At 36.0% G+C, this 19,290-nt stretch overlaps 1 protein-coding gene and 1 pseudogene across 1 annotated transcript; both read left to right on the top strand.

Annotated features, from left to right (window-relative positions):
• Positions 1-13,547: 13,547 nt before the first annotated feature.
• Positions 13,548-14,021, top strand: LOC149170781 (UPF0496 protein 4-like). The gene has a single exon (XM_089425724.1). It carries the CDS (start codon positions 13,548-13,550, stop codon positions 14,019-14,021), a length of 474 nt encoding a protein of 157 aa, XP_089281850.1.
• A 3,243-nt stretch (positions 14,022-17,264) lies between these two features.
• On the top strand, positions 17,265-18,404 carry LOC149170780 (protein BPS1, chloroplastic-like; annotated as a pseudogene).
• Positions 18,405-19,290: the final 886 nt, after the last annotated feature.

The raw sequence follows: 19,290 nt of genomic DNA, 5'->3' as shown, positions 1-19,290 counted from the left end.
GATGTGACAAAAGGTTGTTGTGGAAGGTGTTGTTTGTATATTTTAACACACTAACACTTTACAACAATAAACTAACAATATTCATGATGAAAATAACAATATGAAAGATTTATCTGCATAATGAAAAAGGCAATATGGGAGATTCCAATCACATTCCAAGGCATTTTTTAAAATGTGGATGTGACAAAAGGTTGTTGTGAAAGGTGTTGTTTGTATATTCTGTATAATCCTAATGTTGATAGATATGTCTACTAAGTGGTTCCAGTTAATGGGGCATTGATTTGAGTGTTCAATATATTTTTATTCTTTATCAAAGTATTCTTGTGTTATATTTGTGTTCTTCAATTTATGGCTTACGATGTTTCCTTTGCAACATCTCGTGCAAATGCTAGTTATTTTTCTCTCATCACATGGATCCTTGGTTAAGATGCATCTATCCGAGTTCTGTATAATATTTCTTATATTATATAAATTTCACGCATGTATATATATAAGTATTCTCATTTTTTATTTTACTGAAACCTCCATTTAATCTATACAAAAATATCGTTAGTAGTCATTAGGATGGGGGGTTTAGATATATCTCAAAAGTAATTATAACCCTTTTTCTCTTGGATTTAATTAAAAAATGTTATAAAATTAGATTAAATAAAATATTTTTATTTTGAAATAGGCTATTGTTTTTTGGCATGTGGTATTGATAGGCCATGGTATTGTAGCAATTAAAATCGTGGATTCATAATATAAGAATCCAAAGTCTAGATGGCTCATGGTATTGATAAACCATGGTAGTAACCCATGAGATTATAATTTTCTTCCCTCCTCTCTCTCTCTCTATCTTTCTCTTGTGGGTATTGGCCCACGGTATTGGTAAATATTCATGATTAAAAATCTTGTCATCTTGTAAATATTAAGTTTTTATTAACTTATTAATTAAATTTATAAACGGAACACATTTACATTAATTGTACAAATATATTTATTACATAAAATATAATATTACAATATTATATGTTACCCAATATTTATAACCACCCCCACCTAATAAACAGTGGTTGAGTTTACCTTCCTACAACTAAAAACCTGAAAGCAACCTGAAATTTACGTGGATATTACGTGGATATTATTACAAGATAAGACCAATTGAACCATCCACTTCCTTCACGTAATTTTCTTTGTTATTCGATGAATAAGCTAACCCATCTCTTTTTAAATTGTATAGATATCATTTTCAAAATTGAATATCTTAATATTACGTGACACTGTTTTATTTAATTTTTTTTTTAAAGTAACGTTATACATATCTTCAGCATACACAATATATATTAGACAACACATATTTTTTTTAATATTTTGTAATAATTATAAAACATATATAATATTTAATTCTAGAATATATAAAGAATTCACGCAATAAACGCAATTATTGTTAAATAAAATGTGGGAAAACAATAAAAATAAAAAAATAAAAGAGCAATCAAATAAAACAAAAAATCTAGACTTCATTAATCAATAGAAAAATTAAAATTATTTTATTATTTTTAATATTATGTTTTTCTTATTTTAATTATATATTGAATTATTTTTATTTTAATTATATATTGATAGATAAAAATAACTTAACTATTTTTATATATATTTTAAAATATTGTTTAATTCATTGAACCATTGTAATGTGTAGAAAGGTGAATTCGAAACCAAAAATCTTACAAACACCTTTAACTATTTACATATAAACATTTAAAAGACCAATAAATTTAAATCAGAAAGGAAATGTCAACCACCACTTCTAATGCTATTAATGAGTACTATTGAAGTTCTCTGCGGCAGACGGGACAGGTGTTGGCTGTTGTTATCCATTGTGCAATGCAAATTTGGTGGAATATGTGACCGCAATGGAATCGACCAGCTTCCTCCCGAAGTCGAAAATCATCGTGGCAAATTGGGCACGAAGAAGTAATACTATTGCTGTCACTAATATGTTCTTCTGAAATAGCAATAGCAATAGGAGTGGGACGTACGCGATTTCGAGTAACGATAAACATTAATTGTTGCAGGACCTCGTCTATGTGTCTTTGGCATGATGGACAAGTTGGATGCCCCCATGGCAAGATGCATGTCTGGTGGTACCTGTGACCGCATGGCAGTTGACGTCCCACATCTCCAAACAGAAAATTTTCATTACAAATTCCGCAAAAATCATTATTGGTATTCTCCTCTGTAAACGTTATGCGAGGTAGCCACGTGAATGATGGAAGTTGCTCAGGAAAACGTTCACATCGTTCACGCAATTCTGTTATTCTTCGCTCCAACTCCACCTGCATTTCCTCGGAGGGAAAACTGTAAAAATAAGCTAGTCGTGTGATAAGTCGAAGTATTCTCACATCTACTGCCTCACTTTGTGCTCTTCTGTCTTCAGGTTGAAGATTAAGATCCTGCCACCGTTCCTCAAGCTCCGCCATTTCTCTTATAATCTCCCCTATTTCAGCTCTTAATTCTATATATGGCCTTACTACATCCCCTCCTTCTCTTTCTTGTCGTTGTCCTTCCATTTCTAGAGTCGCAAAGATTCAACGAATGATTGCTTTCTTTCTGTGCCGAATTCTGACTAGCCCACTGAAACTACGAGGATAATTAAAATGAAAATCGATGACCGAGGAGTGCCTTTGCCGCTTTGCATACATTAATAGTGGTGGGAATGTATGTAAAACGTGTGCGTGTGTCGGCCAGCTTCCGTCCATAATTATGTATAATTTATAAAAAATTATCCATAACATTGGAAAATTTGTTTTTATTTGATACTTTAAGTATGGTAGAAATTAGAGAAGAAGGTAAAAGTTTACTATTTATTACCCAAAAAAGGTAAGATGATTTAAACAAGAAGAGATAATAAATAATATAGTTAATTTTTAAAATAAATTAATGGTTTAAATTTATTGTGTTTGTTTATTTAGTATATTTTTAGTGGTTGGGAGAAATGATTGGGATTTTCCTCATCCATTCAATTTATACAAATAGTAGTAAGAATTTTCATGTAATGGTTAGATTCTTGTTGTTGAAAATGAATACTTTGTTGAGGGGAGAACACATATATTTCTTATTAAGAATATAATGATATTTTCCATATATATATATATATATATATGATTGTGTGAATTGGGTTATAGAGGGAGGTTAGGAGGAACCAATGGAACCTTTCCCACCCAAACCAATAGGGTAAGGCGTGTGAGAGAACAAGAGGAAGGGAAAAGGAAGAGGGGGAAGGGAAATGTAGAGAACACTGAAGGAAATAAATGGAGAGAAGAAGTCTCTTAGACAAAGAGACAAGGATTAGGAATGTCTAATATGGTGATGGAGGTGATGAAAGACAAACTTTCAATGTATATAGTCATATTCCATTTGAAGAACTTGAAATAGTAAGTCTTAGGCGTGATCTCCTTAGCACCCCACCCATTGTCTATTCTTCGAAAAGTACTTATGTAGGGCGTGGACCAAAGTACGATTAACTACTTTTGTTTTCCCATCAAACTGGGTCTAAAAGGATGTTGGAAAACAACAGTGATAACCCTGGAGGGACCAAAGAGTCTTCCAAAAGATGCTAAGTAACCTGAAATCCTGATAAAAAATGATGTTGGTGGGTAGGCCAAAATGCGGCATGACATGCATGAAAACCAACTCAGTGGTCTACAAGGCAGAAGTGGTTATCTTGGAGAAGCAACGAACAACAACTCAAATGGCATTATGTTCGCGCAAGGTCATAGGAAGTCCACTTAGGAAGTCCATATCGATAGATTCCCAAGGGAAAAGTGGGATGGGTAAGGGCTAGGATAGACCATGTTTTCGGTTAGAGGGCTTACTTTGGTTGTACAATGAGGAAGCACACACATACTTATCGACTTGGCATTGAATAGCTAGCTAGAATAAGTGGCACTACAGATGGTGGGTATCAACCACCATCCATCACATCATATTTAAGAGAAAATTCTAAGGTTCAGGCAGTGGAACATCACATCGAACATCAACAACAAGTCCTCCAACTCTTAAAGGATAACCTCGTGTTGGCACAAAATAGAATGAAACAAGAGGTGGATCAACATCGCAGTGAAAGAAGTTTTGATGTAGGTGATTGGGTATTCCTTCGGCTACAACCATATAAGCAAATGTCCCTAAAGCAAGCTAAGAAGGATAATAAATTATCACCAAAGTATTATGGTTCGTACAAGGTGTTGCAAAAGATTGGTACTATGGCATACAAATTGGAGCTTCCTGCAGTTTCTCGATTGCACCCCGTTTTCCATGTTTCATGTTTAAAGAAGGTTATAGGTGACAAGCTCCCAGTTCAAACAATATTTCCAGAACTTGACGAGGAAGGAAAAATTATATTGGAACCGGAAGCAGTCACAGAAACAAGAACTTGACAGCTACGAAATCGATCAATTTCAGAGTATCTTATCAAGTGGAAGAACTCATCCGCTGAAGATTCCACATGGGAGGATGAGAATTTTATGCAGAAGTATCCAAAACTATGCAAGCGTTGAGGAAAATACTTTTTTGAAGGAGAGGGGCATGTTGGGTCCCTATAATACTGCTGATTACCCCATTACTATTGTAGTTATACCCCTTATTTATATTGTTGTGCCCCTATTACCCCCATATTGTTATTTCTGTGCCCCATAGAATCCCTCTATTGTTATTTTTGTGGCTTTATATTATTATTGTTAGGTCGGCTTGATTATATTGTGGCTCCTTAGACTCCTATATATAGAAAGGAGGTTTTGTCATTTGTATCATCCAATAATTGTTCATTTATGTAATGTAAAGGAGGTTGCCCCCTCGAAGAGGCTGAATTCTAAGGCGTGGATTTATCTTTTGTATCTTTTTTTGAGTTAGTTTCATAACATATATGTGTAGGGTTCTCTGTAAATTATGCTTAGCATCATGGGGAATTTATGAATTGTTACAGACACGAAAGGGTTCTAAGAATTTGGAAACCATATATTTAGGAGAAATGGGCGAGAATTTAAGGAGTGCAATATTGTTATAGTTAAAAATAAAACTTAAATTCTACAAGTGAAACTGAATCGTAAGAAAGTGTAGGTCTCATGCAGGAAAGATCGATCGAGGTTGGAGGATTAGTTCCTTTGCCCAGCTACTTTTTGCAGCCCCAGAACAATCCCTCTACTTGTCATACGAGACCCAGATCTGGACTAGGAAAATTGTAACATAATGAAAACTACTTTGCATCTAGGGAAAGAATAATTTAGAACTTAAATATAAATGTGAAGTGAAAATTGTTTGACGGCTAGCAAAAGTAAATACCAGAGGTAATATTTGATGTGTAGAATAGTAATACCAAACCATACGTGAGCTACTTTATTTTAATTTCAACCACAATATTCCAAGAAATATGTCTCGAAGATCTAAACAGTAAATACATTACTATTAGAAATTAAGAGTTCTACAAGTGTACAGTGAAGAAAAGAAAACCAACGCATTTGTAAAACAAATTATAGCACACCTATTTAATTAAGAGAAACAAAATAATATGTAGAAGTGACATGTAATCATCAAGAACAATATGCCTAGAAATCTCGACATTATTCTAAAGATGGAGGATGGATAGCCTTTCCTTTTACATGCAAATTCTTTCAAGAAAACCCAAATCACTAGTTTGTGCATTAAATAATTTACCATCAATTATTTAGTCCTCACCCAGACTTAAGGCGTTACAAAATATACAAATATAACAAAAATATTATAACCTGAAAAAAGGTTTTACAGCCCATGGTTCTTCTTAACTATCCTAAGTATGGACTCACAGAGTCGACTTGAACCTTATTAAGGTTTAAGAATTTAAAAAGTAAGACTCTCTGTGTAATAGTAGGCTCAAACAGTCACCATTGGCCTTCAAAAAAAATACATGAGACACTGAGCAATCACCTATAAAAAGTGTAGAAGGTTGTATCTCCCGTAGAATTTGACATGGAAATAAACCAAATAATGGTATAAAATGAGGAGAACACAAGTGAAAAACTAGCAATGTAATTTAATTGTAACAACCAAGAAAAAATTTGTGTTGAATGTTACCTGGGTGATAAAGTGAGCCAACAATAGTAAAAACTGACCGTGCAAAGAGTAGTCAGACACAGAACCATCAGAAATCATCGTGGACCTGTAATTAAGAAAGCGTATAAGCCTAAGAAAGTTAACTTTATCGAGAAATTTCAAACCATAAAAACCAACTCGACATTAAGTCGTTGAGCAAGAAATAATACTAACCTGAGGAAATGTGATATCCCAATGTCTAAAACTATTTTCTTCTACTGTTCCTATTGTCGCACCTATTAGTTTCTCCATTTTCTCATATCCATCATATGAAAAGAGTAGTTGGAATCATAGACCGTTCAAATATTTAATTCAAGCTACTATAGTAAACAACATACCTTGTCTCTCTTGCTCTCCGATATTAATAGTAGTTTTAATGAAATTCAATCGTATTGATATATGAACTGTTAAACCGAAAATAATTTTTAATGGTAGTTATTTTCTATTACCATGTTTGAATGCAAAGTAATTAACAATCTTGAATGATGGAAAATGGGAATAATAAGAATGTAACCAATTATAACTAGTTTATATTTACAAGAAGCAAAAATTTTGGTTAGAAAGCATTTTATTAGGATGAAAATTCAAGTATTGTATTTATGGTTGAATAATTTTTATGTGCTTACACTGAGAAAGAGTGTGTATGTTGGAGAGGGAATAAGAGAGAGGCAAAGATAGGGAGGAAGGAAGATATATCAATATGGAGAGAGAAATTTTAGAGAGAGAGAAGGGGAAGAGAGAGAGGGAGGGGAAAGGGAGAGAAGGAGAGAGAGATAGATAGGTATGGAGATAGTGTGTGAATGTTTAGGGGCTGAGATAGACAGATAAAGAAAGAGAGAGAATGGGAGATAGTGATATAGATGGAGGAGGTATAGATGTGCTTACACTAAAATCAATTCACATTGTTAATCTAATTACTTTGAAATTAATGTACATCATACATATTGTTGCATCAAATCAGAAATCATCATCTACACTAAAATCAATGCATATAGTGAAAACAATCAAATAGGATTAGAAATAAACATCTATACTAAAATCAATGTGTCTAGTGTAGGTAATCAAAACACTGAAACCAATGCATCTAATGCAAGTAATCAAATATGAGTAGAAATCAACATCTATGCTGAAATCAATGCATCTAGTGTAAGGTATTAAATATGATTAGAAATCGACATCTAAACTGAAATCAATTCATCTAGTGCAAGCAATCAAATAGGATTAGAAATCAATATCTATACTAAAACTAATGCATCCTGTGCAAGCAATCAAATAGGAGTAGAAATCAACATCTACACTAAAATCAATGCATATAGTGCATGTGATCAAATATGATTAGCAATCAACAACCACACTAAAAATCTAAAATATTCATCACTTTCTAGATCTAACTTCTATGTCTGTATTTGTCTCAGTGAGACTCTTTCTTCTTCCCTCTCTCTCCACCTTACAATTTGTGACTATCTCCCTCCCCCTCTCCTTCTCTTTCTTCCCCTCCCTCTCTTCCCCCTCTCACTCTATCTGCCTATCCTTAACTTCTCTATCTTTCTCTTCTTTCCTCTCTCCCCTTGTTATCTATATTTATACCTCCCTCCATCTCTCCTTATTTGTCTCTCTATCTCAACCCCCTAAACATATGGCACACTCTCTATCTCCCCCCTTATCTATCTATCTCTCTCTCTCTCTACCCCCTCCATCTATATCTCTATATCCCATCTATCCCTCCTCCTCCCTCTCTCTCTTTGCCTCTCTCTTATACCCCTTCCCTCGCCCCATCTATATCTTTATCTCCCCTTGTCTCTCCTTCTCACCCCCAAAACATACACACTCTCTCTCCATATCTGATTTGAAAATGGGGCACTTAGGCTTCGTGTTTAACTTACAAGAACCTCTCCCATTTCCAAAGCTTTAAATTTTTCCCAAGTCTTATTGATTGACCAATGTGGAATTAAGAAATGCTTGAAATTATAGGTGTATGCTTATGTTTATTTTTAACATATTATAATCTTTAAAAATCTTCTATTTTAGCTGATATGTAAATGTGCTGGAACATAATGTATATATGCATATAACAATAACAATAACAATACAACAATAAACAATCACACAGAAACAACAATTTAATTAGGAGTTCACCCACAACTCTTGGGCTACATCTCCGTGAGCTCTAGTCAACTCAACTAGGCAATCTAGGATTATGGTATAAGTCTTTTTTTTTACAAGCACTTGGCTTAAATCCTATTGTCCTACACATCAATAATGGGTTTAGACACCATTTTATCCGTTGGCTCTTGAAGCTCTCGGCATTCTAACTCTCGGCTCTAGCTCTGGTTCTTCGGCTCTAGCTCTGGCTCTTCGGCTCTTGGCTTTGGCTCTTGGCTCTCTGGCTCTGTCTTTGGCTCTAGCTCTTTGGCTCTGACTTCTTTCTACCCTCTATTAGTTTACAACCTTCTTGGCTTTTCACTTGGCTGCCTTTCTGCTTATGCACTGCCTCCTTTGCCTCATCTTCCTGGTTTGGCTTGACGTTCAGCAACAAATCCCCCAACAGTCAATAACTATTTATATATATATTTTAATTTATTGTTTAATTCATTGAACCATTGTAATGTGTAGAAAGGTGGATTCGAAACCAAAAATCTTACAAACACCTTTAACTATTTACATATAAACATCTAAAAGACAAATACAATTTAAATCAGAAAGGAAATGTCAATAACCACTTCTAATGCTATTAATGAGTACTATTGAAATTCTGTGCGGTAGACGGGACAGGTGTTGGCTATTGTTATCCATCATGCAATGCAAATTTGGTGGAATATGTGACCGCAATGGAATCGACCAGCTTCCTCCTGAAGTCGAAAATTATCGTGGAAAATTGGGCACGAAGAAGTAATACTATTTCTGTCACTAATATGTTCTTCTAAAATAGCAATAGCAATAGCAGTGGGACATACCAGATTTCGAGTAACTGGTAAGATTAATTGTTGCAGGGTCTGGCCTATGTGTCTTTGGCATGATGGGACGCCCCCATGGCAAGATGCATGTCTAGTGGTACCTGTGACCGCATGGCAGGTGACGTCCCACATCTCCAAACAGAAAATTTTCATTACAAATTCCGCAAAAATCATTATTGGTATTCTGCTTTGTAAACGTTATGCAAGGTAGCTGGAACGTGATGAAAAACCTCTGTAACCACATGAATGATGGAAGTTGCTCAAGAAAACGTTCACATTGTTCACCCAATATTGTTATTCTTCGCTCTAACTCCACCTGCATTTCCTCGAAGGGAAAACTGTAAAAATAAACTAGTCGTGTGATAAGTCGAAGTATTCTCACATCTACTCCCTCACTTTGTTCTCTTCTGTCTTTAGGTTGAAGATTAAGATCCTGCCACCATTCCTCAAGCTCCGCCATTTCTCTTATAATCTCCCCTATTTCAGCTCTTAATTCTATATATTGCCTTACTACGTCCCCTCCTTCTCTTTCTTGTCTTTGTCCTTCCATTTCTAGAGTCGCAAAGATTCAACGAATGGTTGCTTTCTTTCTGTGCCGAACTCTGACTAGCCCACTGACACTACGAGGATAATTAAAATGAAAATCGATGACCGAGGAGTGCATTTTCCGCTTTGCATACATTAATAGTGGTGGGAATGTATGTAAAACATGTGCATGTGTCGGCCACCTGCCGTCCATAATTATGTATAATTTATAAAAAATTATCCATAACATTCGAAAATTTGCTTTTATCCGATACTTTAGGTATCGTAGAAATTAGAGAAGAAGGTAAAAGTTCACTATTTATTACCCAGAAAAGGTAAGATGATTTAAATTAGAAGTGATAATAAATAATATAGTTAATTTTTAAAATAAATTAATAATGGTTTAATAATATGATTATATTGTGTTTGTTAAGTTAGTATATTTTTAGTGGTTGGGAGAAATGATTGGGATTTTCCTCATCCATTCAATTTATACAAATAGTAGTACAAATTTTGATGTAATGGTTAGATTCTTGTTGTTGAAAATGAATACTTTGCTGAGTGGAGAACACATATATTCATTAAGAATATAATGATATTTTATATATATATATATATATATATATATATATATATATATATATATATATGATTGTGTCAATTGGGTTATAGAGGGAGGTTAGGATGAACATGGAACCTTTCCCACCCAAACCAATATGGTAAGGCGTGTGAGAGAACAAGATGAAGAGAAAAGGAAGAGGGGGAAGGGAAATGTAGAGAACACTGAACGAAATAAATGTAGAGAAGAAGTCTCTTCGACAAAGAGACAAGGATTAGGAATGTCTAATATGGTGATGAAAGACCAACTTCAAATGTATATAGTCATATTCCATTTGAAGAACTTGAAATAGTAAGTCTTAGGCATGATCTCCTTAGCACCCCACCCATTGTCTATTCTTATAAAAGTACTTATGTAGGGCGTGGACCAAAGTACGATTAACTACTTTTGTTTTCCCATCAAACTGGGGCTAAAAGGATGTTGGAAAACGACAGTGATAACCCTGGAGGGACCAAAGAGTCTTCCAAAAAATTCTAAGTAACCTGGAATCCTGATCAGAAATGATGTTGGTGGGTAGGCCAAAATGCGGCATGACATGTGTGAAAACCAACTCAGTGGTCTGCAAGGCAGAAGTGGTTATCTTGGAGAAGCAACAAACAACAACTCAAATGGCATTATGTTCCCGTAAGGTCATAGGAAGTCCACTTAGGAAGTCCATATCGATAGATTCCCAAGGGAAAAGTGGGATGGGTAAGGGCTAGGATAGACCATGTTTTCGGTTAGAGGGCTTACTTTGGTTGTACAATGAGGAAGCCCACACATACTTATCGACTTGGCATTGCATAGCTAGCTAGAATAAGTGTCACTACAGATCTTGAAGAGTCTTTGTAGTGCCAAAATGGGCCCCATAAGAGGAGGAGTGGGCCTGACGAAGGAGAAGCAGGGGGTCATCTCTCTAGGGCACACACAACAAGTTAATTGTATATAACCAACTGTCCTAGATGGTGTAGTCCAAAAAAGGAGTTTGATTTACCTCTGTAGGTTGGAGAAAAGCATTCCAGATAGGTACAAAAAGCATATCAGAGGGATAAATGACTTTCCAACTGTCATAATTGGCGCAAAAAACTTCTTACCATTGCAAAACTGGAACAGGAGGGCATCTCGAAAGGTCTACCACTGGAGTGAAGGCAACAACTATATTTCTCTGCAGTGTGGTTTCTTCTGCTCTCGTTGGGAACTCTGGCCCATTGATTGAATTGCATATTCCTGATCAGTTTTTGTGGTCCACAGCATTCATGAGTTTGCAGCGAGGGATTAATGACGAAATGAAGAGATGTTTTGCCAACGACCGAGATCGAGTTTTGAGAGAGCTAGAATTTTTGGATGCAGCGATTGAAAATGTTCACCCTATAGTTGAGAATTTATCTTCTGCTAACATTGTCGATGGAACATATCAGAATTTCTATATAGGAAATACAACAAAGTGCACAATTGCTTGCCCAGGGGTTAGATCCTCTCTCTATACATGTTAATGACTTCTTTCATGTTATTTTGAGTGGAAGGAATGCATTGCTTGATAGTCGCAGGTTATCCGTAGAAGGCACACCCATCAAAGATGATCAGTCATGAATATATCAGTCAAGCTGACCAACATGAAACGTTTAGTTTTTATTTTTTAGATTGCTGGAGGGAACTAGAATATCCTTTACTAATGGCAGCAACCATGCTAGAAAGCTGCTCCATGACTGGTGGGGATTGTATGAATATCTGGTCTATTAGTCAGATTATATGTATGGCTTTTGTAACTGTATCACTGCATATAAAAGTCATATTTAAGTCAGTTTATGATCTTGAAAAGGTAGTGAGCAAGATCAGAGCGCGGGAGCGGTTCGCCGAGCTTTCGTGTCTTGCACCTAAAAAATTAACGGCACACACTTTCTTTGCAATCTCTTGGTTGTCTTGCTATTTTGTTTCTGTTACCAAGCATTTCCCCTATTTTTGTCATTTGGTTTGTGAACTGCTTCAGCAATGAGTCTCCCACATGATGGCCATTCTCTGTTCCTAAACTTTGGAAATCCTTTCAGAATGGTTGCTTCTAATCGATCATTTGATCAGTCTGGAAAGTTTAATGAGATATTGAACGCCTTTGAGATTTCCTTAACAAGAAGATTAAAGCAACTCGAGCCAAAGATTTTGAAGAACACGATAAATCTATCGTGGATGCAGCTACCCATGGCAGTTTTATCTACTATACACATAGACCTCAAGTCCCTTATTATAGATCTCCAATTTCCTACAGCAGAATGCAATGAGAAATGGATGGATGAATACATGGATGACACTGTAAAGCTTTTAGACATTTGCCTTGCAATAAATGTCGAAATTTCAAGTTATCCACAGAAGGCACACCCATCAGAGATGATTAGTCATGAATATATTAGTAAAATTGACCAGCATGAAATGTTTCTTGGTTTAGGGTTTCTTAGGGTTTTTCATTTTCTTGGTTTAGGTATGGAACTCGAAAAGTTTCAATGCTTTTCTAGTTTATGATCTCGAAAAAAATCAGTTGAAGTCAGTTTGTTTAAGCGGTATAGAGAGTCAGGGATAGTATGCTTGTAGTTGCCTTTCACAATAGCTTTAAAAAAAAAAATCCTCCTTCACGGAGGTTGACTGCTCCAGCTGTTTCTTTCTTTGTTGGTTTGAAATGATGTGAATTTTGTGGTGTTTCTTTGTGTTGAGGCGGTTGGGATTTTTCTTGAAAATAAATTGGTGAATATTGTCATTTTCATTCCTCGATGACATTTTGTATAGAGACTCGGGGATAATATGCTTGTAGGCTTTTGCATCTTTTAGAAACATCGGTTGATCTTGTCATCCCTGGAATTCTTTCTCATCTCGTTTTCTGAATGGGCTGTAATTCTACTTCACCCATTTTACTTGTATTTGGACGCAGGTATATAAACTTTCATTGAGTCGGAGAGAATTAATCAGATTTTCTTGCTCAGAAGTACCTTAACATATCCCATACATCATTGCGTGTTTGGTAGGGTATCGACATAACACCTCAACATATCCAATGCAACCTCTGTTCCAGGGAACCTTTGGACAAAACCTTTGGCGGACCAATAAGAAAAAAAGTGTAAAACTGTCGAATAAGGTTTCAAGCTTTATAGGTTTTGCTACCTGTCTTTGCAGGTGATAATATCGTGGGATGAGCTTCCGTGTCTTGCACCTAAAAGACTAACGGCACCCACTTTCTTTGCAAGCTCTTGGTTGTCTTGCTATTTTGTTTCTGTTACTAAGGGTTTCCGCTGTTTTCATCATTTGGTTTGTGAACTGCTTCAGCAATGAGTTTCCCACATGATGGCCATTCTCTGTTCCTAAACTTTGGAAATCCTTTTAGAATGGTTGCTTCTAATCGATCGTCTGATCAGTCTGCAAAGTTTAATGAGATATTGAACGCCTTTGAGATTTCCTTAACAAGAAGATTAAAGCAACTCAAGCCAAATATTCTAAAGAACACGATAAATCTGTCGTGGATGCAGCAAGCCATGGCAATTTTAATTGCTACACATGCGAACCTCAAATCCCTTATTACAGATCTCCAATTTCCTACAGTAGAATGGGATGAGAAATGGTTGGACAAATCCCTGGATGACACTATAAAACTTTTAGACATTTTCCTTGCATTAAATGTCGAAATTTCAAAGCTTGAATATTTCCAGCTTCCTGTTCATTATGCTTTGCATTTGCTGGGATTTTCAGATGGCGTTTGGTCTAACGACAAGCTCTTCTGTGTCAAAGGTTCTCTCCAAGAATTGAAGGAAAAAATGGTGCAAACACCCAAAGGAATAGTAGGATTGAAAATTGCATTGTGATATTACAACATATGATCAAAATCCTTGAGTTTGGAAAGGTAAAGTCATTGTCAAAGGGTAGTGTTTTCTTGAGAGTGATGTATGGAGTGAAGACAACAACTATATTTCTCTGCATTGTGGTGGCTTCTGCTCTTGCTGGGCACTCTAGCCCATTGATTGAATTTCATATTCCTGATCAGTTTTTGTGGTCCACAACATTCATGAGTTTGCAGCGAGGGATTAATGACGAAATCAAGAGATGTTTTGCCAACGACCAAGATTGAGTTTTGAAAGAGTTAGAATTGTTGGATGCAGCGATTGAAAATGTTCAACCTATAGTTGAGAAATTATCTTCTGCTGACATTGTCGATGGAATAGAGAAAGTGGAACATATCAAAATTGCTACATTGGAATTACAACAAAGTGCACAATTGCTTGCCCAGGGGGTTAGATCCTCTCTCTAAACAGGTTAATGACTTCATGTTATTCTGAGTCGAAGGAATGCATTGCTTGATAGTCTCAGGTTATCCGCAGAAGGCACACCCATAAGAGATGATCAATCATGAATATATTAGTAAAGCTAACTAGCATGAAATGTTTCTTGGTTTTGGGTTTCTTAGGTTTTTTCATTTTCCTGGTTTAGGTATGGAACTCAAAACGTTTGAGGGCTTTTCCAGTTTATGATCTCGAAAACAATCAGTTTAAGTCAGTTTGTTTAAGTCGTATAGAGAGTCAGGGATAGTATGCCTGTAGATGCTTTTCACAACACCTTTAAAAAGATCCTCCTTCATAGAGGTTGACTGCTCCAGCTGTGTTTTCTTTGCTGATTTTGGATGATGTGAATTTTGTGGCGTTTCCTTGTGTTGAGGCAGCTAGGATTTTTCTTGAAAACAAATTGGTGAATATTGTCATTTTCATTCCTCATTGACATTTTGTATAGAGACTCGGGGATAATATGCTTGTAGGCTTTTGCATCTTTTAAAAACATCGGTTGATCTTGTCATCCCTGGAATTCTTTCTCATCTCGTTTTCTGAATGGGCTGTAATTCTACTTCACCCATTTTACTTGTCTTTGGACACAGGTATATAAGCTTTCATTTAGTCGGAGAGAATTAATCAAATTTTCTTGCTGAGAAATACCTTAACAGATCCCATACGCCAGTGCGTGTTTGGTAGGTTATCGACAAGCCTTCAGTTTGGGATGGTAAAGTCATTGTCAAAGGGTAGTGTTTTCTTGAGAGCGATGTGTGGAGTGATGGCAACAACTATATTTATCTGCAGTGTCGTGGCTTCTTCTCTCATTGGGCACTCTGGCCCATTGATTGAATTGCATATTCCTAATCAGTTTTTGTGGTCAACAGCATTCATGAGTTTGCAGCGAGGGATTAGTGACGAAATCAAGAGATGTTTTGCCAACGATCGAGACCGAGTTTTGAAAGAGCTAGAATTGTTGGATGCAACGATTGAAAATGTTCACCCTATATTTTAGAAATTATCTTCTGCTAACATTTTCGATGGAACAGAGAAAGTGGAACATATCAGAATTTCTATATAGGAAATACAACAAAGTGCACAATTGCTTGCCCAGGGGTTAGATCCTCTCTTGAAACAGGTTAAAGAATTCTTTCATGTTATTCTGAGTGGAAGGAATGCATTGCTTGATAGTCTCAAGTTATCCACAGAAGGAACACCCATCAAAGATGATCAGTCATGAATATATCAGTAAAGTTGTCCAACATGAAATGTTTAGTTTTTATCTTTTAGATTGCTGGAGGGAACTCCAATATCCTTTACTAATCGCAGCAACCATGCTAGAAAGCTGCTCCATGACTGGTGGGGATTGTATGAATATCTGGTCTATTAGTCAGATTATATGTATGGCTCTTGTAACCATATCACTGCATATAAAGTCATATTTAAGTCAGTTTATGATCTTGAAAATGTACTTGAACTATCCTAACAGAGCCGCTATATTTACCTTTAATATTTTTGAAATCCCCTGATTCTCTTACACATGCCGAAAAATGTTGTTTTCTATTATGCTATCATAGGATCAGCCAACCTAAACCAACGATCCATGGACGGAGCTAGAGACACATAAATGGCCCAAGGCTGTTACCAGGTAGATTCACTCTACTCATTCTAACTATATATAAGCCTAACTACAATGCTCTCCCAACTTGACTTGACAAGAAAGGAAACAGAAGGTACAAAAATATCTCTCTGTCAAAGGAATCATTCTCTCTAAATAGGTTAATGACTTCTTTCATGTTATTCTGAGTTGAAGGAATGCATTGCTTGATAGTCTCAGGTTATCCGCATAAGGCACACCCATCATAGATGATCAATCATGAATTTATCAGTTAATCTGACCAGCATGAAATGCTTCTTGGTTTAGGGTTTCTTAGGGTTTTTCATTTTCTTGGTTTAGGTATGGAACTCGAAAAGTTTAAGGGCTTTTCCAGTTTATGATCTCGAAAAAAATCAGTTTAAGTAAGTTTATTTAAGTCGTATAGAGAGTCGGGGATAGTATGCTTGTAGTTGCCTTTCGCAACAACTTTAAAAAAATACTCCTTCACAGAGGTTGGCTGCTCCAGCTGTCTTTTTCTTTGTTGGTTTTGGATGATGCAAATTTTGTGGCATTTCCTTGTGTTGAGGCAGTTAGGATTTTTCTTGAAAATAAATTGGTGAATATTGTCATTTTCATTCCTCAATGACGTTTTGTATAGAGACTCGAGGATAATGTGCTTGTAGGCTTTTGCATCTTTTAGAAACATCGGTTGATCTTGTAATCCTTGGAATTCTTTCTCATCTCGTTTTCTAAATGGGTTGTAATTCTACTTCACCCATTTTACTTGTCTTTAGATGCTGGTATATAAGCTTTCATTGAGTACGAGAGAATTAATCAGATTTTCTTGTTCAGAAATACCTTAACAGATCCCATACGTCAGTGCGTGTTTGGTAGGGTATCGACATAACACCTCAACACATCCAACGCAACCTCTGTGCCAGGGAGCCTTTGGACACAACCCTCGGCGAACCAATAAGAAAACAATGTAAAACTGTGGAATAAGGTTTCGAGCTTCATAGGTTGTGCTACCTATCTTTGCGAGTGATAATATCGTGGGACGAGCTGCCGTGTCTTGCACCTAAAAAATTAATGCCACACACTTTCTTTGCAAGCTCTTGGTTGTCTTCCTATTTTGTTTCTGTTATCAAGCGTTTCCCCTGTTTTCGTCATTTGGTTTGTAAACTGCTTCAGCAATGAGTCACCCACATGATGGCCATTCTCTATTCCTAAACTTTGGAAATCCTTTCAGAATGGTTGCTTCTAATCAATTGTCTGATCAGTCTTCAAAGTTTAATGAGATATTGAATGCCTTTGGGATTTCATTAACAAGAAGATTAAAGCAACTCGAGCCAAAGATTCTGAAAAACACGATAAATATATCATGGATGCAGCAAGCCATGGCGGTTTTATCTACTACACACACGGACCTCAAGTCCCTTATTATATATCTCCAATTTCCTGTAGTAGAATGGGATGAGTAATGGATGGACGAATACCTGGATGACACTATAAAGCTTTTAGACATTTTCCTTGCATTAAATGTCGAAATTTCAAAGCTTGAATATTTCCAGCTTCTTGTTCATTATGCTTTGCATTTGCTGGACTTTTCAGATGGTGTTTGGTTTAACGACAAGCTCTTCCATGTCAAAGGTTCTCTCCAAGAGTTGAAGGAAAAAATGGATTCGAAGGGGAAAAATGATGCAAACACCCAAAGGAATAGTAGGATTGAAAATTGCATTGTGATATTACAGCATCTGAGCAAAAGCCTTCAGTTTGGGAAGGTAAAGTCATCGTCAAAGGGTAGTGGTTTCCTAAGAGCGATGTATGGAGTGAAGGCAACAACTATATTTCTCTGCAGTGTGGTGGCTTCTGCTCTCACTGGGCACTCTTGCCCATTGATTGAATTGCATATTCCTGATTAGTTTTTTTGGTCCACAACATGCATGAGTTTGCAGCGAGGGATTAATGACGAAATCAAGAGATGTTTTGCCAATGACCGAGATCGAGTTTTGAAAGAGCTAGAATTGTTGGATGCAGTGATTAAAAATGTTCACCCTATAGTTAAGAAATTATATTCTGTTGACATTGTCGATGGGACAGAGAAAGTGGAACATATCAGAATTGTTATACAGGAATTACAACAAAGTGCACAATTGCTTTCCCAGGGGTTAGATCCTCTCTCTAAATAGGTTAATGACTTCTTTCATGTTATTCTGAGTGGAAGGAATGCATTTCTTGATTGTCTCAGGTTATCCGCAGAAGGCACACCCATCAAGATGATCAGTCATGAATATATCAGTAAAGCTAACCAGCATGAAATGTTTAGTTTTTAATTTATAGATTGCTGGAGGAAACTCCAATATCTTTTACTAATGGCAGCAACCATGCTAGACAACCGCTCCATGACTAGTTGGGATTGTATGAATAGCTGGTCTATTAGTCAGATTATATGTATGGCTCTTATAACTGTATCACTACATATAAAAGTCATATTTAAGTCAATTTATGATCTCGAAAATGTACTTGAACTATCCTAACAGAGCCCCTATATTTACATTTAATATTTTTGAATTCGCGTGATTCTATTACACATGCCGAAAAATGTTGTTTTCTGTTCTGCTATCATAGGATTAGCCAACCTGAACCAATGATCCATGGACGGAGCTAGAGACACAGAAATGGCCCAAGGCTATTACCAGGTAGATTCACTCTACTCATTCTAGCTATATATAAGCCTAACTACAATGCTCTCCCAACTTGACTTGACAAGAAAGGAAACAACTTTCATATAATATGTCATAAACTTACATTGGTCAGAAATAGAAGATGCCAAGCATCTTGGCTCTATGATGAAAATAATGAAGGGAAAATACATGTTAATCTATTACTTGTGCTCTTTGATGGAAGTTTTGTAATGCATGATTGAAAAATACATGGTGAGAGAAAAATACATATTATGCTAATTGAGGAATGTTTTTCACTTGTCGAACTTATAGTATTGAATTTAACACATTAACACTTTACAACAATGAACTAACAATATTCATGATGAAAATAGCAATATGGAAGATTTATCTGCATAATGAAAAAGGCAATATGGGAGATTCCAATCATGTCCCAAGGCATTTTTTAAAATGTGGATGTGACAAAAGGTTGTTGTGGAAGGTGTTGTTTGTATATTTTAACACACTAACACTTTACAACAATAAACTAACAATA

Source organism: Pinus tabuliformis, chromosome 4_2 (assembly GCF_031772625.1).
Source record: "Pinus tabuliformis cultivar Carrire ecotype Pingquan chromosome 4_2, CPIR1, whole genome shotgun sequence".
Classification (NCBI taxonomy): domain Eukaryota; kingdom Viridiplantae; phylum Streptophyta; class Pinopsida; order Pinales; family Pinaceae; genus Pinus; species Pinus tabuliformis.
Note: the sequence above shows the minus strand (reverse complement) of the source record. Positions and strands in the feature narration are given on the sequence as shown.

Excerpts from the sequence above, each read along its gene's own strand:
- LOC149170781 (XM_089425724.1), top strand. The coding sequence starts at position 13,548 with ATGGTTGCTTCTAATCGATCGTCTGATCAGTCTGCAAAGTTTAATGAG.